The following is a 27,076-nucleotide window of genomic DNA, read 5'->3' on the forward strand; positions in this document are numbered from 1 at the left end:
TAAAGACTGTTTTGTTAACATAAAATACTGATTAAGTTATTCATAACATACTTTTGTTGAGTTTAAGTAATTTTGTTTCAAAGAATTAGTGAAGGACATTATGAAAAAATTGAGGTAAGGATTCACTGCCTTAGGGTTCATCTTTCATTTCTAAATTTATATATATTTTTTATTGTTTGACATCTTCAAATATTTACACAATTAACTTTGGTTATCTTATTTTTAGTTTCTTTCTAATCCTGTGTGGTCTAGAACTAGTCATAGCAAGCACCCTCATTCTTTCATGTCTTTTTGTGTGTGGCCCATTGAGTTTAATGAGATCATAGGTGGGAGGTTATTTAGTGGTGCAAGGGAAGCCTATGTGTATTGTAGACATGAGCTCTGAACACAACTCCTCCCTAACAACCGTGAGCCTGCCCCACCCATCCTAATGTGCTTCACCTTGTACTGATAACCTTGGCTTTAATGGGTTCAGGATAGCAAGTGATATGTCCTGTAGCAAAGATGTCTAGCTACTGTATATCTTTCTCTAGCTCAGTTCTTCAGTTCTTCATGCCCTCTCTTCTGCCATGCTCTCTGAATTATGGTGGAGTGATACAGCCTTCTTATTTATGACAAATATTCTACCACTCCTTATTTGCTACTGGTTAGGTTTCTGTAGTCACCAGGACCCATTGTGGTAAGAAACTTTTCTGATAACTGTGGTTACAAGCTCTGATTAATGGTAGAAATACAAGGGGTGAGAAAGTACCTAATAACATGACCACTTAGAACAGCAGTTACCTGGATACCCTCAGCAGTCAAAGACCACCCCATTCAAAGGCTCTTATTCGGGGTTACAAACCCAAATATAACTTCGATTTGTGGAGCAGGCCATACATATAATCAGAAAGCAGCTAGTAACCTCCACAAGAATTGGACTACTTCTATCACTTCTATCGTAGAGGACACATTTTACAAAGATATGCCATTAATATAGATCACAAGATTCACAGCTGGGTAAAGCAGATGATGCTCTTTCCCCCAGCAACTTGCATATGCCTCTAGTTCTATGAACCAGTAGGGAGGAAGCTTGTAGTTCAGCTCCGTGTCCTGTGACTATAGCATACAGTACCTTAAACAGCAGGTTCTTACCATCACATTCTGGTAGACAACCAAGAGCACTGGGAAAAGCTTGTGTTACTTTTTGAGCATCTCTGAGATCTCCCTAGTCAGTCACTCATAGGAAGGCATCGTCTACTCAGCACTGGGACTATTGTTCAGTTATTCATGGTATTTAAGAGGAATAACATCTAAAGAATACCTCTGTTAAAACTTACATCTATTTCTTAGAATTGTACAAGAGTAATACTCAAATGGTAAATTTTAAACTCAAATATATATAATTTTTATATATGTCCAATTTATTAACTAATTTCTCAAGGCATGTTATATACTATAGATAAAACAAACATAAATAATAATATTTACAAATCTCTATATTAAATTATCTTGATAATTGCAATTTGGTGACACACTTCATTACCACATGGCATGGCATATGTTTCTTTGCATATTCTTTGACAGAGACAAATTATGAGTAATGAGTCTTTGCCAGTGTATGCCAATTAGATTGTATTATTGCTCAATTTTATCACCACCCCACAGTCCCATGTAGAACTCCATTCTGTGAAAACTGGTTTAGTTAAAACTAGCTAATGCCATTTCTGAATCCACTTTACAGAGAGAGTGCCTCAGCCACCCAAAGTAGAGGGAAGATGACTGTGCACCCTACTCTTTGTAAACTCTCACACTTTACTTGGACCACAGACACCCCTCACTTGTCCTATGTATCCTCGCTGTCTGACATGCATTAAAAAAACCATAAGATGGTATTTTAAGTAACTTTATAAAATAATAGCTTTCAAGATCCCTTTTTCTTCTCTCTTAGTTTTAGATCTATGAATTAATTACAGTACTTGCCGCTACTCTTGCTGTCTACTGTCTTCCCACCCACTCCATGCCTCTACCTTAATTAGCCCTCAACTCTGGCCACCATTTTCATGTCTAATGTGTAATACTGTCCTCTTCCTCTCTCTCTAATGCCTCTCTCTACCTTTCTTACTTTTGCCAACATATTGTTACACTTACTATCTTAAAAATTAATAGCTGAGATCCTCACATAAGGAAGAACTGGTAGCATTTGTCCTTTTGTGTCTGGCTTACCTGACTCAGTGTAGTATTTGTTTCTGTTTAAAAAAAAATAAAACAAACCCCCAAATCTCAAACAAAAACACTTAAATAACAACAAAAAAGATTCAACCTTACATTTTGCAAATAGAAATACAATATCATTCTTATTGTCAAAGACAAAAAAGGTTTTATATGACAGAAAATATTCAGATATAAATATTTCAATATAATATTTGTCTTAAATTTGAATATTTATAAAGCTGATAAAGTATAAAACAAACAGATATGAAACAAGGTTGACTCTCCAGTTAAGAGGCATGCAGTGACATCTTACATTTTACATTTGCTTGTTTCACCTAACTTCCATTTTTGTCTTTTAGACGTTAAAGTTGTCAAGCCGTGTTCTTGATAAAATAAGTATTGGACAACTTGTTAGTCTTCTTTCCAACAACCTGAACAAATTTGATGAAGTATGTACCCATTGATTTAATATTTTATGTATTTTATTAGAAATAAAACACTTGTAAAGAAAGATTTGCCCTGCATCAGGTAAAAGTGATAAGTAGTAAAGTCCCACCCATACCTGGTTTGGCTATTTCTGGACACTGGGAAAACTTAGTTGTGTAGCAGAGCTCCATTCTGAGGTCATGTGAAATTGCCCAACTCAAACATACCTCAGCTTGCTCTTAATAATGTTTTTCAAAACGAAATCCTTATCAGACTTACCTTGCTTCCTTTTAGTATAATACTTTAAACTGCTATGTACTTTGGCTAAATATAATACTCTGAGCAGCTCTTGTTCTGTGCTGTCTGATGTCACAAGTAAATTCAAGGTCCTTGAGGACAGACACTGTGTTTTATTTATCTTTGCATTTCCAGTATTTTTTAATATAGCAAGTGTTAAATAAATTACTGTTGAATGAATTGAGTACCAGATACTCTGTGAGTGAGTGTGTGTGTGTGTGTGTGTGTGTGTGTGTGTGTGTGTTAAACTTAAAAGAGTCCCTTGTTCCCACGTGTTCTATATGAGGACACTAGCTTTATCTAAAAAGGGCATTGATAAAACCTTGGAACATTTTCAAAGGTATATGATCTCAATTCTACTGAATAAAAACAGTCCAGTGACTGTGCATCAATTAGGCCCAATACATAAATTGTAGTGTACTCAGAACCATGAATTTATTGATTGGATAAGTTTTAAGTGCTCATTTTCTTCCACATGTGTTTCTTCGCATAGTTTTTGAAGGTGGAATACGATATGCCACTTGACTTTCTCTGTGCTTTTATTTTTCAGGGACTTGCCTTGGCACATTTTATATGGATTGCTCCTTTACAAGTGGCTCTTCTGATGGGGCTTCTTTGGGACTTGTTACAGTTCTCAGCCTTCTGTGGCCTTGGTTTACTGATAATCCTGGTTATTTTTCAAGCTGTCTTAGGGAAGATGATGGTGAAGTACAGGTAGGGACCTCTGTCAAAGCTTCTCCAGGCCCTGACAGTAAAACCATGCATATCACTTACAAGGGCTTCTTTTAACTGTGTAAATAATTCTTCCTATATAACAAAGGGATAAGTATTTTCTACAGGATTTCTTTGTGCATATTTTAAGGTTCAGTACATTTTTGTATTCATAAAGTTTATGTAGCGTAGATACTGCATTCATATGAACTGGAAGGAATGCCTAGACCTATGGAGTGAGCTGGTCTCTTCTACTCCATATCGAAGGGTATCCTAACAGAGCTTCCATTGTTGTATTGGTGATATGAGGCATGTGATGTGCTCATTGCACAGAATTTGTAGTTTGCATGTTTGAGTGTGAAAGAAAGTTAAAAATCTGAGGACACAGACAGACCTTTGTTTAAGTTTGTATATACTTTCGTTTGCCTCACAAAATAGAGGTGATCACCTCTTAGAGAGTTTGTGAAGGATTGGATTAGGATATTGTCCAAAGTTCATCTAATGGGGGGTGTCTGGCACTCAGGAGGCATGTGCTAGATGGTACAATTAACTTTATCCTTTTTTCTTCCTGTTTTTCCGAGACAGGGCTTTTCTCTGTAGCCTTGGATGTCCAGGAGCTCACTTTGTAGACTGAGCTGATATAGAACTCAGAGATCTGCCTGCCTCTGCCTCCTGAGTGTAGAGTGCACCACCCGGCTAGAATTTGGTTTGTTACCAGCTGTTTACAGATGATAACAATGTTTATCAAATAAAACTATTGAATTTCTTAAAATTTTGAATAGTTATTAGTTATAATTTGACTTGTTTCTGTTATTGATTGGTTGATCAATTGTTTTACAGAGATAAAAGAGCTGCAAAGATCAATGAAAGACTCGTGATCACATCAGAAATTATTGATAATATCTATTCTGTTAAGGCCTATTGTTGGGAATCAGCGATGGAGAACATAATTGAAAAGTTGAGAGAGTAAGTTGATATAATTACAATATTGGTCTAATTTTATATTTAACATTTAAAACTGACCACTCAGGTGGTTTTCAACTCATCTGAACTTTGTCAAATTCAAGCATATGTCCTGAGTCTTACCATGGCTTGTATACATCAGTTCTGAGAGGAAAGGGTGATCCTGTATGACCCTGTACTTCAAGTGTTATGACTTACAAAGTGTCATTGATACCCACATTTGCACAACTTCTGTTAATTTGAGCCTGAAGAATAATGAAAAAGAAAAATTTTCCTTAGTGTTACTCATCTAAATTGCTTACAAGAGGCTAAGTTAGTCACTGTAACAAAAGCCACCTTGTGAGATGGAATCTTTACTTAGCACCCCTGTATATCTTGTCTGCTTTCACCTAAGATAACCTTTTGCAGATGAGTAAAGATTACCTCTGACCAATAGAAAAAAGGAAAAAAAAAATGAATAAAACGTACAGCACAGAGTGATAAAAAATTACTGAGATAATTTTGGGTAAAAGAAAAATGAGCGTTGCTGTAGCCATGTAATATTATTTTTTTAGTTGACTTCCCTGTTCTACCAACTACAGTCAAGGAAATGTTGTAGATTTCAGGATGTGGGTGCACCATGAAGGATACTGCTAATTTAAAGACACGGCGTATTTGAGTGTTTCATAGGGAAAAGGAAAGGAAGGGTGCGTTTTGCAATAGTGTGAATTTGGGCTGTTTCACGTTCAGGCTGCTGGAGACCTGTAGATGATGGTCACTGAGCCACAGGTGTGTGATGGGAACAACAGTGGAAATGCTGAAATGTTAAGTCCTTTGGCATGTAAATAGAAAGAGCAAAAGAGTATTTATTTTCCAAACAGTATTGGCCACCTGTCTTTGTTATGCCTTTCAAGGTAAATCCAGGAAAGGAACCACATTTTCTTTCCAGAAACATCCTTAAAGATCTTGGGCAATTGTTCAGTTGATAAGAGTTGTTTTTCACATTAACAGGTTGAGGGCTCCCTCACACTCGGCCAGTGAATACAGTCCTGGCAGGGCTTAAGAGGTTATCAAGAGTATCAAGTTTTCTCAGGCTTCACAATCAGCTCTCAGAAGGTCGTTCCTATGGCTGACAGCTTTTTGTTTTTTGTTTTGTTTTGTTTTGACATTGGTATTTTACCCTTCTTTTCCTTGCATGATGAAATCTATTCTGTATTTTGGGTCTGTTAATTCTGATAGCTAGCATTTGTCTGGTAGTAACCTGTTTGATACAGCATGAAATTGTTACCTGAAAAAGCTGGAACGTTCTGACGTAAAAGGAAAGTGAGAATTGCTTTACTCAGCAGAGCAAATACAATGTTCTGGGAGAGACTGATGGGATGCTCTTATAAGAATGATTACCTCAGCCTAGGCTACTGTTGGACTGGGCCAAGGGCTATGCAGTGTTCTTGAAATAAGCCTGCCTTTTATTGCTTTATAGCAATAAAGGCACTTTCAATTTTTATAAGAAACTGATAGAATATTTTTATGACTCATAAAATGATAGAGATTTTATATTAGTTTCTAGATTCTGTTAAGTGTTTTTGGATTGACTGTTCTTTTTTCTATGTTACTTCTGACTTTTCTCAGCTGTTCTAATATATTTGAACCATTCTGACACTTTACTGCCATTTGTAAGCAATTCTCTCCTTTCATAGATCCCAGCCTCATGAATCTATTTTTTATCTCTAGAAGAAAAGGGATACACAATGCCCTTTAACATCTTCTGCTATGCTGCCATCTAAGTTTTACACCTCTGCAAGGGGAGTGCTCTGTGTTCTTTAGTCATGGTGTCACATGTAGTTAGAGGGAAGAGTGGTTTCCTTGAAACATAGGTAAGAGAGGCAGAGCCTGAATAATAGTCCACCTTTAGTACAAATTTATTGAAAGATCAAACACTCCAATTCCTTAGGCTGATCAGTATCAGTCATACACTTGATCTCTGTGGTGAGCTTAGTGTAGTACACTGCTTTCTTTGAGGACTTAAAAAACATTTTTTTTTAGTTCTACTAGTTAACAATAACACTTGTTCCTCTGGGTTAGAGGTGTGTGGAGGCATAGCGTTTGTGTCTCAGGTGCCTCCCTGCAGCAGGCTGTAGATCAGTTACTGTTCCTTTCAAACAGAGCCTTCATTTTGTGTTCACCATTGGTCTTTGCCCACAAGAAGTGGTTGTTACAAATGATCGCAAGTGGCCTGAGGTTTTATGACTCCTGGAACAGAGGTGGGGTTGAGGGCAGTACTGCTCTCCATCTTCTTGTCACCATCTTCTGCAGTCCCTGCTTCCCTGTTAAATCATGTAACCTCTTCGTGTATACGTTACAACTGTAGACACCTCTCAGCTGGAGTTCAGACTGGCACAGACTAGAGGACTGCACCTCTAGTGAGGTGTGGCTGCAGATAATTGCACTGCAGTGAAAGGGAATAGGAGGGCGTTGGCCACTCCCTGCTTTCTGAAGAACCACCTGCAGCTGAATCCCTGGCCTCTGACTACAGAGCAGCTTCTGGGAAGCTAGAGCAGCATCTCAGCATCAGTAGTCAGGGAAGAGAATACCCAGTAACATTTGTCAGCTGTTCTGAGTCCATGTTGACACTTGGGAATCTCTCCTCTTTGATATATATAGACCTTGTTAATGCTATTTAAAGCCAAGCTAGAATCTCAAAAATGCCAAGAATCTGATGGATAGCTACAAAATTGTCATTTTGTTCATAAAGCTTGTAACATTGTTTTCCCTTCCATACATCACTTCAAAGGTTAATAATGAAGTTATGAAAGATATAAAAATAGTATGAAATTAAATCCATATTAAATAATATGAATTTAAATGAATTTTAATTATAATTAAGGATTTAATTGTGATAGTAATTCAACTTCTTAGTTGTTTTATATTAACAAGTATGCGGTGTAAATACATGGTATATTCATTAACAGTCATATAAGCTAATTAAGGCCAAGAGAAGTTTTATAACTCCCAAATTTTAGGCTGTATATTCAGATTTTAAATTTTAAGACACCTGATAATTGAAAGAAAATAATGTGTCACATCTTCTGTTTTCCACAGGGAGGAACTGAAAATGACCCGGAAGGCAGCCTATGTGAGGTTCTTCACTAGCTCTGCCTTCTTCTTTTCAGGGTTCTTTGTAGTCTTTTTATCTGTGCTTCCCTATACAGTCATCAATGGAATCATGCTCAGAAAAATATTCACCACCATTTCGTTCTGCATTGTCCTGCGCATGGCAGTCACACGGCAGTTCCCCACTGCAGTCCAGATATGGTATGACTCTTTGGGAACAATAAGAAAAATACAGGTAACTTCCATGATACCATAACACTTATATGATTTTGGAAAGATTTTAGAATTTGTATAATGGGTGAAATCTCTAAAATTAATTTATTGATTTTGGAATTATTAATGGATTAGATTTTCTCTTTTCATTTTCATGTATAGTCTCATGAGTCCTTACAGTGAAAAATCTAATGAAACAAATTTTGCATGTCAAATGAATTTAAAATAATTATTTCTATAATCTAGAAAAATCCCACTCTAGAAATCTGTGAATAGATTATTTCTAGACAGCTTGTAAATATCCAAAAACATTGAAAATAAACCTCAGCAGGAAGTTAAAAACATGTTCCACTGGCCTTGGAATGCCTGTCTTATAGGCCACTGTACTTTCTCCTGAGGCATTGTTATGTTCCAAGAACTTCAGCTCTCAGCATGCCAGGAAGTTACCTGATCCATGGGCAGGTGGGGCTTACAGGTTAATTTGGGGCTTTACAGAAGACGTAGTTCATTCATAGCAAATTGAATAAACTTCTGAGACAAAATGTCTTATTATACTTTAAAATATCTAGTTAAATATTCAATATAGAAAGTAAATCATGATGAATAAATGTTGGGGGGGGGGATTGGCCACTTTTTAAATGGTTCTCTCATTGTTTCCTCCGGCCGATGTAATTTTAGTTTTTATATACATGTTTTATTTGGCCTCTGAAACTTTTTGAATTAGTTAATAGCAGTTACAAGTAGAGAAATATAATTTATACCTCTATGTGCAGTCATTCATGTGTATAAACATACATGTGTTGAGTGCCTTCTGGAGATTTGACATTATCTAGTAATGCAGATTCCCACAATTAGAGCAACTAACTGCCTTCAAGTGTCTGCCCTGCCCAGGTTATCAAATCTTTTTCAACCTTTCCTACTCCAGGTTTCACCCCCAAGGTCAAATGAACTTGAGTTGTGTGACGAGAGCAGTTACTGAAATTTAGAATCATAGGGGCTCTGAAATGAAATCTTATTTCTCTGCTGACATTATTGTAGTTGGGTGGAGGGATGAGAGGAGAAAGACGGAGAGAAGGGAAGAGAGGTAAGGGAGAAGTGAGAATATCAATGAAGAGTAACACAGAAATATCTGGAAAAAAGAAAAGGAAATGAGACAAACTAATAGAGGAAGGGAGGTGGGAGGGGCAAGGAAGAAAGACTAGAGGCCAGGCAATGACCAGTGAGAACAGCCAGGTGCACGCATTTACGTCTTATGCTCTCCATCTTCCCCAAGAGCCATGTGGTTTGAGTTCTCTCAAGGAGGCCTTCCCTTGACGATGGAGTCCTTCTATGAAGTCCTTATACTTCCCTTATATAGAGAAGCAATGACTGTGATGTTGCTTGTAAAGAGTGTAGAAAAATGTGGTGTTCTTTTCATTTGTACCAGCCTTGAACTGAGACATGAATAATTGTCAGGTTTCATTAGAAAGTCATATCCCATGTAACAGTGTAAGAAAGAAACAACTATGCACTGATATCAAATATAAAACTAATTTCATAAACTAATCTATTGAAAGAATATATTTTGACTATGATAGATCCTACTGCTTGGCACTTTAACTTTAAGACAATTGTAAAGTTAACTTATTAAAAAACAACTTCTAATTTAATGATTAAAATCCACACAAGACACTGTAATGTTAGAGTATAAGAAGATATAACAATACATTTTTGCTATTATGATTCTACAATTGAAAGATTTGGTCTTTATTGACTAGGATTTCCTACAGAATCAAGAATATAAAGTACTGGAGTATAACTTAATGACCACAGGCATAGTCATGGAGAATGTAACAGCATTTTGGGAGGAGGTGAGAATTTCTAAATATTGTGGATTTTTAAAATATGTAAACATTTGGGCCTTTTCCTTTTCATGCACCTAAATTTCTAATCAATAAAATATAAGATTAGAAAGATACTATATCTGATAGAGCTAAAAGGAGGGGGTATTCTCTTTTTTAAAGGGAAAAGTGGGAAACCAGGAGAATTAAATGCAACATAAAGTGCTTTTATTTCTTTAAAGTCATATAATTGGTATTATATAACAGGCCAGGAAGATGATACCTTCAGCACTGGGTTTGAATCCTGCATACACTTTTCATGTAATCTAAATCATACTATGTTCAAGTTGTCAAGTTTCTAGTGTCTTCATCTGTAAAATGAAGACAGTATTTTCCTACTAAGATGCTGTAATGGGCTGTTCATTAGTGTACTTTGCATATAATGGTTCTACAGTGAAGATCAACTTCTCTGATCATGACTTCTAAGGTTTTCCTGCATATCATTCAGCGTTCATGAGCCTTGAGTTCCCATGAGCACCTTCAAACAGTTTACTCTCTCTTTGTGATGACCTGAAGGTACAAATCTCTAGTCATAGTTTCAAGCCTGAATGTCATGCATGGTAACCTTCTAGTCATCAGTCCCCAAGCTTTACTGCCATCTTGTTCAGCATATGCTCCATCTCTTTTGATGGCAACACCTGAGAGACAAGTCTGCCAAACTTTGATTAGATTTTTTACCATGTTCAATGCTCACTTTTCCTCTTAACTCCTCCTAATTAAATCCCCAATGTTGGATTTAGAAGTACTATTTTTGAAATATGAAGATAGACTCCTACATTTAAAATCTAGGTGAAATACATTGTTACCTCTTTTTTGCCAATTATTCTTTTTACCTTTGCTTTTGTGGTTCTCTGTTGTTTCAAGACATTACCATTCATTTTGATGCCATTGTTTGGGTCTGATCTTTTTACATTCTGGAGAGTACCTTAGTGATTTAGGCATCATACTACAGAGGGAGTTCTTTCTGTAGAAAGCCGGGCAAGAACAATTGTGAAGTACAAGTGGATCATAAAAAGTAGCAAACAATGAATTCTCAGGCAGGTTAACCTTAGAAAAGAGGATCTTTGGATGTCAAGTACCCAAAAATAGATTCACTTAAAACTAAGCACAAAGGTTTCACAGGCTTCTTCATGATCACTATTTGATACTATTAATTTTGTTTGGAGACAAAACCCCCGAGTTTGCTTTGAGCAATATAGCCAGTGATAAATGTTTATAGCAAATCTTAGAGGAACAGAAGATTGAATTGTAATTCTACCCTGTGAACTACTTATTTGTGACTAATCATTCATCTTTGCTGAGCCAGAGTCTACAGTTTAAAAAAAATTGTAAAACTGGCCTTATATATCATGTCGAAGATTAATTTATTTACCAAGTTTGTAAAAAAAAGGGTACATGTATATACTTCCTTATAGTCTTGGTATACACACACACACACACACACACACACACACACACACACACACACATACACATTAGCCATTAATAATATGAGATTGAGACAATGATAAGCAAAAATCTGATGAAGAGAAATTTTGTTCTCGTTAAATATACCCATTCCTCAAACACATTGAACCATGCTCTCCAGAAACCATGTACTTTATAGTTATATATTGTAAATTAATTTAATAATATGTATGTATTTAAATGTATCCTGTACATGTATTTTTTAAGCTGATCGCACATAAAATTTTCTGTGAAAAAATTTGAAAACATTATTATCTTTAATGTGTATAAATAGGGATTTGGGGAGTTTCTGGAGAAAGTCCAACTAAACAATGTTGGCAGAAAACGTTCCAGTGGTGAGAACCCCCTCAGTTTTGGTCATCTCTGTATTTTGGGAAATCCTGTGTTGAAAAATATCAGTTTAAATATAGAGAATGGAAAGATGTTGGCTGTTACTGGATCTACTGGAGCAGGAAAGGTACTGTCTCTTTAAATTGTTAATTTGAGAAATTCACACACAAGTACTGCATTTACTTAATTTCTATCTCCTTCCCCAGTATCTAACTTCTTCCATGTACCCCTCCTTACATTCAAATTCAAGCCTTTTTGTTTATTATTATCATATGTAATGTTCTGGATCTAATTTGTGTTTTATATAAGCGTGTGTTTAGAACTGATTACTTAAGATTGGATAACCTATCAAAGAGCTTATTTTTAGAGAAAACTGATTCTCTCTCAACCACTTGGATTGTAATTTTTCAACTAGGGGATGGAGCTTCTGAGGTAACCTCATCTACATTGTCATGTTAACAGGTAACGTTATCATGTAGGACTTACTCAGAGAACAGTATTTTGAATATTTCATAGGTGTAGCATCTTGTGTCCAGGAGATATTTGTTATCTAGCAGTACACATGTCTGTTCTTTGATTATCTTTTAGTCCCATTTTCCACAGTTTGCCCTGAGCCTCAAATACAGTTTGCATCTTAGATGTATCAACATGGTCAATTCTTCTCTGACTAGCTATACATCTCTGCAACAGTTTCAAAAAAGAGATATCTTTAATAAGAGGTGAGAACTATACTTACATGTGGTTATGAAAGTAAGAATTTAGAACTCAGAAATCATACTCATTTACAAGATGGCAAGTAGTAGGATGTCTTCCAGGAGATATGACCTCTCCAGATATGGGTAGTAGTTAGGTCTGCACTACTAGACTACTAGGTACGAACTGAACACTCTGAATGGTTGGCCTTAGGTCCAGTCAGGCAGCTCTTGGTTATCCCTGGGATGCCACTGTGTACCGTTGATTTGTATCTTGCCAACACATCAGATTTTGTGTTTGTTTCTTGTCTTTTTATTTTTATCATTAAGAATTTAATTTACTATTCATTTTTCCTTTTCCTCTAGTTATCAGTATACAAAATATTTCAGGGAAATTCATATATGTGTGGAATATCTGGTATAATATATATTATATATAATTTGTAGGAATATTTGAGTATAATGTTTTCTTAAATATAAGTTGCTTCAGTAATGATTTCCTCCAGGTTGTTAGTTATTCACATAATTTCTTATGACTTTTTTGTATATAATTTAACTTTGTCATATATATAGATTACTTTCAAGAACTATTGGTTGAAAAACTATCCGTTTAACCATTCTTTACTACAAATCTATTTTCAGAGCTGGTACAAAATAAAAAACAAAATAACGTTGGTTTAGATTTGACCTCTTTCTATATATATATTTGACCCTTCTATATATATGGATTTTTATTGAATAGATAGACCCAGTCTTGCTTTTTATATATTAATAAAATATGTCAAGTGAAAGGTTTTTAAATGTTAATTTATCCAGTGGCCATGTTACTCCCCACCCAGTACCAAGAACAATCTATTATGATTTGGAGAGACATCTGACAAAATCTAATTGGCTAGAAGTGAAAAGTGCTTAAAGACGAAATTTCACTGCCAAGAAGCTTTCTCTTGATGTTTAAGATATGTTCTGTCATGTAGATAATAGTAAATACTTTTTCATAGCTAGCTAGATAATAGATTGAGGACCAAAGAAATGAAATTTGACTTGAGTCTGTGCTTTGAGCAGCAAAGTACTTGCTGTGGAGATCCATAAAATAGATCCTCGCTGAAATCAGTGTTGTTTTAGAGTGCCTTTCAATAATATGAATATATACTTATTAATCCCTAAAATTCTATTTCAGAATATGAAACAATGAGAGAGGAAGGGTGGGAGGGAAAGAGAGAAGAGAACAAAAAAGGATGAGGCAGAGCTGTTATAAAATAAAAATAAAAAGTAAGGATCTCAGGATCCTTAGCATACATGTCTCCTGAGAGGCTTCATTCAGTAGTGGATGGAAACAGATGCAGAGAGCCACAGCCGAACATCAGCCTGGGCTCAGGGAGTCTTATGGAAGGGCTGGGGATAGTATCGAACTAGCCAGAGGGATCAAGGACACCACAATGAGGCCTAGAGTGTCAACTAACCTGGGCCCATGGGTATTCACAGAGATCAAACCAACCAAAGAGCATGCAGGGGCTGTTCCTGGGCTCTATACACATTTATAGAAGATGTGTAGCTTGGTTTTCATTTGGATCCCCTAGCAATTGGACCAGGAGCTGACTCTGACTCTGTTGTCTGCAGTTGGATCCCCTATTACCTAGCAGGTTGGATGGGCCTCATTGGGAAAGGATGCACTGAGTCCTACTGAGACTTGTTGTAGCAGAGTGGGCTGGTACTCAAGACAATCTTCTCTTTCTCTGAGGATTTGTAATGGGGGTAGGGATTTGTAAGAGTGGGACTGAGAGTTGGAGCCAGGATATAATATGAATTAATTAATTAATTAACTAATTAATTGATTGATGAAAACAAAAGGATTCTAAAAGGGAATTTGTTTCTATTTTATATTAAAATCTTAAACAAGGATTTTATTTTAAAGAATTTTATATGAGATTTTTGGAAATAAAACAGCTCAAGTTTTCTAGTCACTGTACATTTGGCTTATTTTTCTCTCCAATTATTTTCTTATATGTGACATAAATATTTTACTTTGTTTTGTTTTACTTATTATTTTAATACTGAATGATCTTTATTGTGCTTTTAAAATTAATTATTTTATTTATTTACATCCCCCCTCCCAGAATTCTTCACCCCATTCACCCTCCCCTTTGCCTCTGAGGGGAGGGTGTCAAAGCCTGGGCATCACTCTTCTCTGGGACATCAAGTCTTCTCACACTGTGGCCAGAGAGATGACGTGGGCATTCCTTTCTCCCTCTTTCTCTCTTACACACACACACACACACACACACACACACACACACACACACAGATTGAGAGAGAGAGAGAGAGAGAGAGAGAGAGAGAGAGAGAGAGAGAGAGAGAGAGAACATCCAGTTTTTCTTAAGGAGATTAACAAATTCTCTATACCACATCCTGCTCTGTTGCCTGTTATATACGTACTTGTTTTTTATTTAGGTCTCCTCTTGTGAGGACACATAGCATATTTCAGTTCTTTCCTTACTTTTTTATTTTTATAGTTACATAAAAGTGGCTCACGTGGCTCACAAAGAAAGCTTTTTAAAGCAGTTTTGGAATGCATAGGTTTCTAGTATTTAGTAAAGATAAAAGCAAGTTTTCATACTAATAAAATGCAAGTACTTTCTTATTTGGCATGAATAATATCAATAAAATTTTGTTTAATGATAGTTCTTTTGGGTTATCTCTTAGGTTATCATAAACACTAACAGATACTATCTAAATATGCTTCTTTTTTTCAGACTGATCTCCATTTAAGAAGAAGATAACACTGAATCTTTTTTAGTTTATTGTGATAAACATTCATAGTTAGAGCATAGAGGCAGCACCTAGCCCAACAAGTGCTCAGTGTCACCAGTCTCCTGCCTGCAGACTGAGCCCAGCAGTTTCATAGGGCCTGCTCTGCTCTGTGAACCTTGATCCTGAACACAGGGTCTGTGCTGATGCCTCTTTCCTTCTCCTTGTATTTTATGCCTAGACAAGTCCCTGTGTCATGTACTAATAACATCCTTAATTAAATACCTTTGTAGACTCTAAACATTAAAAACTTCTGATTAGAATTGGAGGCAAGAAAAAGCTAAGGAATTTGATCAAACAATTTAGCAATTGTTTTTCTTTGTAGACATCACTCCTGATGTTGATTTTGGGAGAACTGGAAGCTTCAGAGGGAATTATTAAGCACAGTGGGAGAGTTTCATTCTGCTCTCAATTTTCTTGGATCATGCCGGGTACTATCAGAGAAAATATCATCTTTGGTGTTTCCTACGATGAGTACAGATATAAGAGTGTTGTCAAAGCTTGTCAACTGAAGGAGGTAAGTATATGTATAAAAAATGCTGATTGTGTTAGCTGCTGTGTCATCATTGTGGTAAAATGCCTTGACTACTCACCTTGAAGAAGGAAGGGTTTATTTTAAATTCTGTTCAGGGAGGAGACAGTCCATCTTGGCAAAGGAGAGACAAGAATGGGAGGATGGCTAGACATGTTGTACCCATATTCAGGAAGCAGACAGCCAACAGGAAGTGGGGGTCTGGGATATAAATCTTCAAGGCTCACTTCCAGTAGCCTAGTTTCTCCAGTAAAGCTTCCCCCACTAAACATTGTATAACCTTCCCCAGTGTACCACCAACTGGAGACAATGTGTTCAAACACAGGAGCCCACTGTGGACATTTACCATTCAAACCACTACATGGATTATGCTTGTTCACTCTTCAGACTAACCAATTTACATGTTTAACTCTCTATTCAGTTAATGTATACAAAGCAAGGATCCCTCTAGGAGTAAGCTGGAGTAGGTGGGTCAGTGAATAAAAGCATGACTCCTGCTTTAAGTTTGCAAATTTATATCTAGATGCAGTTTATTTGAAAAGTATGCGTGGGTTTTGAAAAAATAAAAATTCCTTATATATGGGGTTTGGTACTTCATGACTGCAATCCCAATACTCAGGGAATTGAAGCAAAAGGGTCATGAAATTGAAGCCAGTATTGGCTGTATAGTGAGTTCTATGCCAGTCTGGATCACATGGTATGATCATGCTAAAAACAAACAATAAATCTTTGTGAATTCAATAGTAATATTTTGTGTATACCTTAAGACCACAGTGAAAAGAAACTATCCTAAAAACTAGGGCTAATCCTGCAGAAGATATTCATGCTTTTCTAAAAGCCCTTCATTTACAACCTGGAGGTTGGTATATTCTGGGTTTGTTACTAGATCTGTTTTTAGAAGAGTTTTTCTTGGCAAGAATTGGAGATAGTAATAGGTCTTACCTGGCTTATTTATGGGATGGTATGAGTGAGGTAAGGTGGTACCTTCTTGCTAAATATAGACTTTGCTTTGAATATGTATTTTTCCATAGACATGATTTTACACATGTTATTTTGAGTATCCAAAGTCAATCTACAAAATGTATATAATCTAAATATAGCATTTATACATTACTGTTAATAAATTTAGAACTGTGAGTCCCTTATCCATGTGACAAGTATTTTCGATATTCTGAACATGGGTAGGTCATGGTAATGTTTAGATATTTTTAAAGCTTTATAGTAGGATGGCCTGTATTAATAATGGAGGATTATATGGCATGTAAATTATATTCCAATAAACCTGTTAAAAATAATGAAAGAAGGAGAATCAAAATATATTGTTCTTTCTTTTGGATGCAAGGACATATTAAAATTATTTTAGTGTGTATTATTCACTGTGTTTTAGTATAGTTATAGTTGAACAATGATGACCACTCTTTTAGAAACTCTAAATAAAAACTCCATATTCATTAATAATCAAATTCTATTTTTTGTATGTTTGCCAAATCTGTTAGCAACCACTAAATCTGTCTCCATAAATTCTCCTGTTTTTTTTTTTTTTTCTCACATTTTACACAAAGGAAGTTTATTGCGAGTTTCATATGTTTATCCAGTACACTTTTTATATATTCCATCTCCCACTATCTTATCTTTCCTTTAACTTCTCCCAAATAACCATCAACCATTTCACCCACCCACATCTGCACTCTTACTTAACCTTCAGAGTTCATCAGTGCTCCTAGTGAATGGCCTTATAACCATGTATCTTAGTCAGGATTTCACTGCTGGGAAAAGACACCATGACCAAGATAACTCTTATAAGGACAACATTTAATTGGGGCTGGCTTACAGGGTTTAGTCCATTATCACCAAGGTGGGAACATGGCAGCATCCAGACAGGCATGGTGCAGAAGGACCCAAGAGTTCTTTCTACATCTTCATCTGAAGGCTGCTGACAGAATATTTACCTTCAGGCAGCTAGGATGAGGGTCTTAAAGCCCATGCCCACAGTGACACACCTACTCCAACAGGGCCACACCTTCTAATAGTGCCAATCCCTGGGCAGAGCACATACAAACCATCACACCATACTGGCAGCCCTAAAGAAATTTTAACATAGAAGTAATTAGTCTTAGTCTAGAAACATCTACTTAGACTTCCTATGTGTTGTTCAGTAGAGTGATAGAAACAGACCAATAATGAATTTAGTTGAAAATGGAAAATAAAGGGGGGGGGAATATTTTAGGAATAAAAGAAGAAACAGAGACTCTTTAGGCAGAAACAGGGTCTGCCTAAAGAATAACAGTGTCCATATAAAGAAAAGGTTAATATCTATGATGGGGTGATTCTCTATAGAATTCTGGGGATTACAAGAAAAGCTTATGACCTCAAGAGTTCTTTATTAGGAACATTGGAACTATGAAAAAACAAGAGAGAAAGTCAGACTAGATTTAAGGAGTAGAAAAATGGGGTCTGATTGTTTAGAGTAAATGAAGAAATAGTTGCCTGACGAGCATTTGGTATAAATTCCTTTCGGTAAACAGTGAGTTATTTTTGCTTTTTTTGAAACAGAGAATAATACCACTAGAGAAAAAAAGCAGGAAAAATAATTTGAGAGCCAGTTGTTCTTAGTAAGTGAATTTTGTGGAGATGAAATAGTTAAGGACAAGAAGAGCCACAAGCCAAAGAATAATGAAAAGACATTGATCTGATATTGATATTGACAAAACTGGTCACGGAGAAGATGGTAACAATGACATTTAAAAATTTTGGCTTATGTGACAGTCAACAGATGTTGGGCACCTGTGGCAGAAATGAACCAATAGCAGAGCCTGGGGCTTTGCAGTGTGGACACATTGGCTTTCTGCTCTGTGTCAGTGAGAGCTGGAAGTCACCCCACTTCTGTGCTTTTTTAGACCCCCCAAAACTATCTGTGTCATTTCTTTATGTCACACTGTTTTGGTTTGATTCCTGATGCTATGATTTTGACCAAAAACAGCTTGGGGGGGAAAGGGATAATGTGGCTTATACTTCCCAGTCACAGTTGATCGTGGATGAAGTCAGAGTAAGGAACTGAAGGTGGGAAAGTGAAGCAGAAACCAAGAAGAATGCTATTTTCCGCATTTGTTCTTTGTCCTGCTAACAGGCTTATGCTTGGCTGGCTTTCTCTTTCAAAGTAGACTACCTGCCAGGAAGTGGTACCCAGCCCAAAGGCAGTGGACTGGGCTCTCCTACATCAAATAGCAATCAAGACAGTTTTCCACAGATGTGCACAGGCCAGCTGGTCTGGAAAATTTCCCAATTGAGATTTCTTCTTTCCAGGTGACTCTAGGCTGTGTCCAATTGACAGTAAAAACTGTGTCTACTTTAGAAGAGTCAAAGTGGATACCAAATGAAAGATTAATCACTTCTCATACGAAGGATTTATATAATAAATTTTGGGGAAACAAACTTGAGGTTCTAATTTCCATATGCTATGGCACTTGTTGGGTTAAAGTCAGTGGTGAAATTTGAGCCTACTTGAATAATTCAAGAAGCCTGTCTCTAAGAGAAGTCAAAAAGGTAGGTAGCATTATGTTTAGAAGAAAAATAACAGAAACTTGGGTGTGAAACCACTTATTGCAGAGGATTATAAGCATCTTGATAGAGCCATGGTGCAATGAACAAGAATGAGTGAGCAGGAATGGATTTGGGTAGCCAGATGTGGGAGTTTTATCTTAGAGAACTTTTGGTGCAAGAGTGCTGTGAGATCTTCCAAGTTTATCCCTTTCATGCTGTGGCAGTGGAGAGCAGACAAGGTGGATACCACATGAAGCTTAGTAGTACATACACAGCATCTATTTTGATGTTGGACAAAGCTGGGTCATAAGGTTATTTAACTTGTCTCAATACTGGGGTTTTCCCCTCTGCAATATGAAGCTAGTATTGGCTATTTTATAGCTTCTGTAGAATGCTCTAGTACATAGAAAGTTCACCATAAATAAAGCTCTCATTATTATCATTACTGACACCATTGGCAATAGTTCTCTGTTCACTGTTGTGGCTAGAGGAAGGGACAATAATTGGAAACTATTTCAGTTACAGCGATTATGGTAATAATGGCCCAGAAGAGACAAAAGTTATTTATGTAAAAGAGTTGTGAGGATATAGGAAATAGTTATTTATGTAATTTTCTTTCATTGGAAAGGACATCAGTGGAAAAAAAAATGTTTATTTGTGGAGAGTAAGGTATTCCTGCAAATAACATTTTTAAAAGAATATCAATTGATTCAAGATTAAGAGATCTGAGATCTTTAAAACAACAATCAGAAAATGGACAAATATAGGTCATGGCTTCAAGGACACAGGGACAGTGAACAAGGTAGAAGGATCACAGATTTGCCTGACAAAGAACCAACGGGGTAACACTAGGAAGGGCTTAAATAGTTATGAAATGGTTATAATCTCTTTTTCCTTTTAAAAGATGTTTCATGCATAGATCTTCAATTACTTCTAGACCCTTTCCTGTTGTTATGCTTTCAAAGATTACTTCACTTTGACCACTTTCCAAAACTTGCCATTAGCAGTGTGAAAGTGTCCTCTGCCTGCTGCAGTGTAGTGACCGAATTCTGTTCTTGCCTGAGCTCTTTCATTATCTGCAGAGTTATTCTCCCGAACCCTCAGGATTTCCATGCGTTCCAAGTTGTCTCTGTCCGTGTTACATTCTGAGTGCTGTCTGGGTTCTGTCTTCTAGGGACAGTGTACATTTGGAGGACTCCACCACTCTCCTGCACACCCTCCACCGTGCTCTCTCTGGAATTAACAGCCTCTTTCCCTTAGTGGTTGTTACCTAGACTACAGCACTCCTTAGTTGCTTCTAGTTCTTTGCCTAGGATTGGAACTCCTGAATTTCCCCTTTTACATTAAAAAAGTCCATTGGCAGCATTGTTGATTGTCCCTTTCGCTTGCAAATTACCCTTCCTTTTCTTCTTTAAATAAAATGTTTGGTAAAACTTTATCCTTTTTTTAATTTTAAAGAACCCCAAAGTCTTTGTTCCTTTTGATCTACTGCTTTTGGCCATCCAAGTTAGAACCTTTTAGATACCTTATGAAAGGCTTTTTCCTTAAATCCCTGCTCTTTAAAATGGCAAAAGTAGTATTACAGTGAGCTTGGTATATGCTGGATGTTCTCTTTTGAATTACAGAGGAAAGTTCTGGACACGACTCTAAAAATGTTACTTTAATTTAATCTATCTAGTGTACTGATAGAATAGCACATTTTTACTGGATACTGAATTTTGCCCAGGAAAGGTTCAGGGCAGATTGTTTCTGGAAGCTTGGATTGATTATGCTTGTCTGACTGTAAAGAAAATCATCAGGAGTCTCCCCTGCTTGCAGTGACTGAAACTTCCATGTTTGTTTCTGTTACATAAACACACATTTGATCAGGTGCAGAAGGAACCTCAATACACTAAAATTCCTTGTTTTCTTACTTTTTTAAATTTTAAAGAATTCCTAAGTCTTTGTTCCTTTTTTCCTACCACTTTTTGCCATATATACATATACACACACATACACACACATACACATACATACAAACATACATATATACATGCATGCATACATATGTACATACATACATACAATGAAGATTTTACCTCCTAAGCATGTAGGAGGTGTGATCACAAGAACACAGGATACTACAGCATCCTCAGTGGCTCAGCAGCCATGGCACCAACACAAGAATTCCTCAGCATAATCTGTGGGTGGTCCCACTTGCCCAATTCAAACATTCACAACTCTGTTCTCATTTTGACTGCTGAAGGTGATCTGTTTCTTAATGTGCTGCACCAAGGCTTGGAATTAGAGATGGGAATGGGATATCCTCTTCCTCATGCTTATGTTTTTGTCCAACTCTAAGATCTTCAAAGTACCCTGTGTGTCATGATGTTCTGTGTCACAGGAATAGGCAGTTGTGTGTGAGTGTGGAAGGGCAAAGTGTGCACAACATATTTCACATAGTTTTCCGATTTCAGTTTGTTGTTGGAAATTATTCACTAGGTGAGACAGCTAAAGCCTCTATCAAGGGGGAAGGGCCTAGTGGTTCTGTTGCTAGAATGATTTTTAGCATGTAGTCTCAAATGAATAAGTTATGTTGGCATTTTTTACTTTTAACCTCTTCTTTGGTAAAAAATTCTCCATGTCCTGCTTTATAAAAATGAATTTTAGAGTCTAGATTTTAAGATGACAGTCTTTCAGGTGAATTGAGAGTCATTTGTAAAGCACTGTCATGCATCCTTGTGTCCTTGAGCTTTCTCTTGATTTCAGTCGGTACGACTTAGCTCTAGTCGAAGATGTCTTAGGAAATTATATTCCTATTTCAGTATTGAGAGAGAGCAAGAGCTGTTCTCCCACCCTCCTTCCCTGCCTCACATATCCCCAGTGACAAGAGAATTGTGGATAGGCCAGTGTTTGGGTAATAAGTGACCCAACGTCTTTGTTCTGTGAGTCATCTTCTTATAAAAGTACCTGGGTCTGGAGCAGTAATGAACATTGATACTTTATGGTGGGGAGTAGGGATGGGCAATGTGCAAAGGCGGTCAGGGGCTTAGGATATGTAGTCAGTTTCCACAGAATTAGTGATGCTTTTGAAACCACAAAATGACTTTCATCAAGTAAGCATCTGCCATGACAGCCGTTGCACAAGCATTGCAGCAAACAGTATTTACTATGTAAGATGAAGAAGGAGAAAATTTGCATCTTTCTCTTCCATTGCTGTGTAGTGGTTTTTGTATTTAACTCGCTAGAGGAACCACTGAGGAGAAAATTGCCAAGAATTCACTAAAAGATTTAAAAAAAAAGAACCTTGGGTGAGCAATTGGCAAGAAGTAATGAAAAACTTGGGAGGGAAATAAGCTGAAAAATGAGGGTGTTCTGAAAAATAAATTCCACCATAGAAATTCCACATGACTAACTGAATTTGAATTTGACCTCTGGCACCCTATGTTCTGTACAACTAACCAGTGAGAAGGTGAGACTTAACCTTTGAATAGTCAGTTTGCCAAGTTGAATAATTCACAACTGTACAGTTAGAAGTAATGAGAAGATAAAGGTGCTGTAGACTCGGCATTTGCACTAGATCAGACATAATGGATATCTAAAGCAGATATTTGAAACACATCGAACTGTGTTCCTTTCAACCAGAATAAGTCACATCGACTATACCATGAACTACTTGTAATTTTTTTTTTTTTTTTTTGCTTACACATGGATAGGAAACACTGGATATTATTTACTGTTACATGAAGCCAAGAATACTTTATAAAACTGCTGAACCAGAACTAAATGGGAATGCTATAGTGTTTTATAGATGGAACTATTATTTCACATCATTTGAGCCTTGGAACTTAAAAAACAAAAACTAGCCAATATAAAGGGAACTAGTATCTATGGCTGGCTGCATTGTGCCAAGCTCTAGCATGAATTGGCCCAAGGAGTTGTTACTTTTCATTTACTTAGTGACAGCTTCACCAAGAGTGTAGTCAGAGTGATTTCAAAGTGCAGACCAGGCGTTAGACTCTAAGAGCATGAAGTTCCCAAGCTAATTATCAAGTTAACACTTAGTCACAAAAAACAAAATAGCACCAGGATAGCCGCTCCTAGTGAGATTTGGCGAAGTCAACAGAGCAGTAGTGTATGAACATAATTATAACTATCTGGACAGACTTCCTCATGAGTAGACTCTGAGACCATGATATGCAAGTCTGGCCATCATGTTTAAAACAAAAGCTTTAACAAAGGAAAACTACCAAAGATAAAAATGATTTTATAAAATCCTTATTATATGTTTTTCAGTTTCAACTTTTTAAGACGTAGGAAATCTAGATTCAGAGTTTTCCATATTTAGAAGATGAATAATTTTAATATAAACCAAGAAAAATTAAAATATAATTTTAGATCCAGGATGGCTCTCAAAAGTCCCTAGCTAAATTTCACATTCATGGCAAAAGTTTCACATTTTACCAGACTTGTAGCTCTATAGATATACACAGAAGCTTACCCAGAGAAGGAATCCTCATGTTTAGTATATTGAGCATGAAGTCTTCTCTAGACAGGCAAAATATGCTAGCATTGACAGCTATTAGAAGAATTCCATGATGACAGGCTAAGTGTTTTTATTTATACTGCTTATTTTTGGTTTAGATTGATGATTAAAAAGAAACTGATCTCAGCAGGGTATGGTGGTTCATGCCTTTAATCCCAGCATGTGAGAGGCAGACGCAGGGGGATCTTTGAGTTCATGTTCAGCCTGGTTTACAGAGCGAGTTCCAGGACAGCCAGGGCTACAACATACATGTAGCCTGTCTCAAAAAAAAAAAAAAAAAAAAAAAAGAAAAAAAAAGAAAAGAAAAGAAAAGAAAGAAAAAAGATAGAGAAGTTAATCTCAACAACTTTTCATTGAGTTTATACTATAAACACAATGCTCCACTAAGCACAGAGATTATAACACTATTATATATATATATATATATATATATATATATATATATACATATATATATCATATGATATGTTATATATAATAGTTATACCTTCAGGTATAGCTATTAACTTGTCTACAGTGAAATTTTTGCTAATGAAATTTTTAGCAGGATGACATATATTCATTCAGTAAATATTTATAAGTATATGTATTAAACTAATGATTATACCCTGGGGATTACACTTATAAGAAAGGCACAATGCTTGTTCTCAAAGAGTTTTTTATTCTAGTAGAGAAGAGTAACAATTAAATACTAACATAGGTGAATGTATTGTATGTTTCTTAGGGTTTTTACATTAGGAAGTTAACAATGTGGTCCTAAAAGATGATGAAAATTTCCCCCAAGGGAGTCACATCTAAAATGAGAGGTGAATGAAGAAGTAGAAGGACATTTTAGAAAAAAACAGAATGTACAGGGATGGAGAACCAAAAGAAGATACTATACTAGGGAGCCGGAGCTGGTTGTGTATCACCGTACTACAGATTGAAATTAGTGTGGATCCTCTGGCAATTTGGGGAACTCTCTGTAGTATATAGTAAGCATGGGCATCTGGAAAGTGAAGGCTGTGTGAAGAGGTGAGTTGGGGAAGGGAAGGGTAGTCATAGTCCCAGAACGCACTATGCTGTTCTCAGAACTCAGACTTATCTAAGGTTATGAGACTCACCAAAGGGTTTTTAATTAGGAGATAATGCCATAGGATTACCTTTCTCAAAGATGTTTTGAGCTACAATGTATAGTTCCCATGCTCTCAATTAAAGGACTAGCAAAGCTGATGGCAGATAGAGAATTTTGAAGGTTGTTCCAATTATTCTGATGATAATGTTGACCCATTAGGTAGAGAAAAAAATGAAATAGTTGTCATTATAGAAGTGTACAGTAGCTACAATTTGATATGGTGGATAAGAAAGTGGGATTGATCAAGCATGTTGCCAAGCTTTTACATTTTAATTTTATTTAATTTTAAACTTCAAAATAGTTTTGTTAATTTTAAAAGTCTTTAAACGTACAGTTGGTACATATAATTTATATGTATTTGTTGTATGCAGTGTATTATGAAATACATCTATTAGTTATATAGCTGTCATTTGAATTTCTTTAGTGAGTGAACATTTAAGTTCTACTTTATAGGTTAGACATTGTGGACCATACTTGTAGTCTCATTATTAAAAGACAGAGACAGAGGATTCTCCAAGTCAAAGTCTACCTTGTCAGTGTAGTGAGTTCCAGGCAAGCTGGGGCTACATAGTGAGACTATGTCAAAACAAAAAACAAACAAAAGGACCAAAAATTTAACAACTATTCATTGAGCATAAAATATAAGGTGTAGTATTGACTGTAACCACCACATTACAGGGTACATCTCCAAAGCCTGTTCATCTTGTCAGAGACAGTGTCTCTTATGAACACTTCCCTCTGATGGTACTATTGTTGCTTAGCAAGTTGATACAATAAAAGCATTGTGCTTCATTTTGGAAATCTGGAAATGATGTCGAACTTTGAAGGGAACCTGGCTGAAGAGGCTGTTCACTAGAGATGGACAGAAAAGAGTTCTTAGCCTATAGATTAGAAAGGGATATGTATTATCTTACTTTTATTAGCGTGGTACCAACACAGACATATTGCCAAAAGATTTAACTGGCGATATAATATCAATACTTAAGAGGTAGCAAAGTGAAAGGGGTTTAAATGTAAAGAGTACAGAGAATGACTGAAAGTTAGGACTACCTATATAGAGCAACATGGTACGGAGACTGTGGAAGAACATTCTTAATGGGCAGTACACAATCATGGCATCTTTTTTTGGAAATAATAATAAAGATAAATAAGGACTCATTAATTTTCTTAATTTTATCAAAATGTGTACAAATTTAGAAGGGCAAGAGATGGGTAAGGTATATAAGGACATTTGTTTAAAATATCTAAAATAACTGAACATATAATTCTCAGGCTAATTCATAATTAAGAAAATAAGATGAGTGGGTGGCCCTAGAAGCTCCAAGGAGAGAGGCTCCTAAAGGCTAAATGCCAATGTCTTCATAGCACGAGAAGGCCAGTCCATAGAGCATATTTCTAGTCTGAGCTCCATGAAGTGAAGGGCACCGTCCTTTGGAGAATTAAGAGAATAAAAGTAAGATGCTACAGATGTAAATATAAGGTCAGTGTAGTGGGAAATTGAAGAATCTCATGCTCATTCAAAAGTATTTACGAGTTTTTTTTTTTTTTTTTTTTTTTTTTGTGGCATTATTGTTTTAGGAACTAAGGACACACTTAGACAAGAATCTTTGTTTTTAGATAGCTTACATTTTGCACAAAGGAGATAGGCTTTAGCAGACAAAACACAGGAAGTCAGCTCTTGAGAGATAAAAAATCGGATAGGAACTTCAAAGGTGATGGGTTTGAAGGCCTTCTCAGAAATACAAAGCAGGAACACACTCAAGGTAAAGGGGAACGTTCTGTTGTAGTACAGTAAGCTTTCCCCCAGGGATTAAATTAGTCCTAGCATTAGAGATGGGTATATTTAGAGGAGAAGATAAGGAATTGGTACCACTTAAATGTCCATAAAGCTGAGAAATTCTGACATGTGCTATCCAGAAGTCTATGAGTAAATGAGTCTAAACAAGGCACAATGGCAATACAGACACTGAATGGCATCTGAAAGGATGGTTGGTTGGTTGGTTGGGTTGGTGAGTTGGTTGGTGAGTTGGTTGGTTGGTTGGTTGGTTGGTTGGTTGGTTGATTGGTGAGTTGTTTATTTGTTTGTTTGTTTGGTTGGTGATTTAGTGACTTGGTTGGTTGGTGAGTTGGTTGGTTGGTTAGTTTCATTTAATAAAAGCCAGCGAAATCCAGTTTCCATATCATTCTCTAGCTATAGCAGTGTTGAGGAATCTCACCACATTTCTATTCCTGGACGTTTTTTCCCTGCACACATGAAATCACTGTACTCTACAGCTCCTCTCTTAAGAATGCTCGAGC

At 36.4% G+C, this 27,076-nt stretch overlaps 1 protein-coding gene across 1 annotated transcript in view; it reads left to right on the plus strand.

Annotated features, from left to right (window-relative positions):
• The window catches only part of CFTR (CF transmembrane conductance regulator), a 152,725-nt gene that overhangs the window by 53,378 nt on the left and 72,271 nt on the right, over positions 1 to 27,076 (plus strand). Inside the window, exons 5-11 of the mRNA XM_080936133.1 lie at positions 2,553 to 2,642; positions 3,467 to 3,630; positions 4,468 to 4,593; positions 7,669 to 7,915; positions 9,651 to 9,743; positions 11,515 to 11,697; positions 15,393 to 15,584. Of these exons, the coding sequence (XP_080792259.1) occupies positions 2,553 to 2,642; positions 3,467 to 3,630; positions 4,468 to 4,593; positions 7,669 to 7,915; positions 9,651 to 9,743; positions 11,515 to 11,697; positions 15,393 to 15,584 (1,095 nt within the window). The remainder of the gene's footprint in view (positions 1 to 2,552; positions 2,643 to 3,466; positions 3,631 to 4,467; positions 4,594 to 7,668; positions 7,916 to 9,650; positions 9,744 to 11,514; positions 11,698 to 15,392; positions 15,585 to 27,076) is intronic.

Source organism: Micromys minutus (assembly GCF_963924665.1).
Source record: "Micromys minutus genome assembly, chromosome: 23".
In the NCBI taxonomy this organism is placed as follows: domain Eukaryota; kingdom Metazoa; phylum Chordata; class Mammalia; order Rodentia; family Muridae; genus Micromys; species Micromys minutus.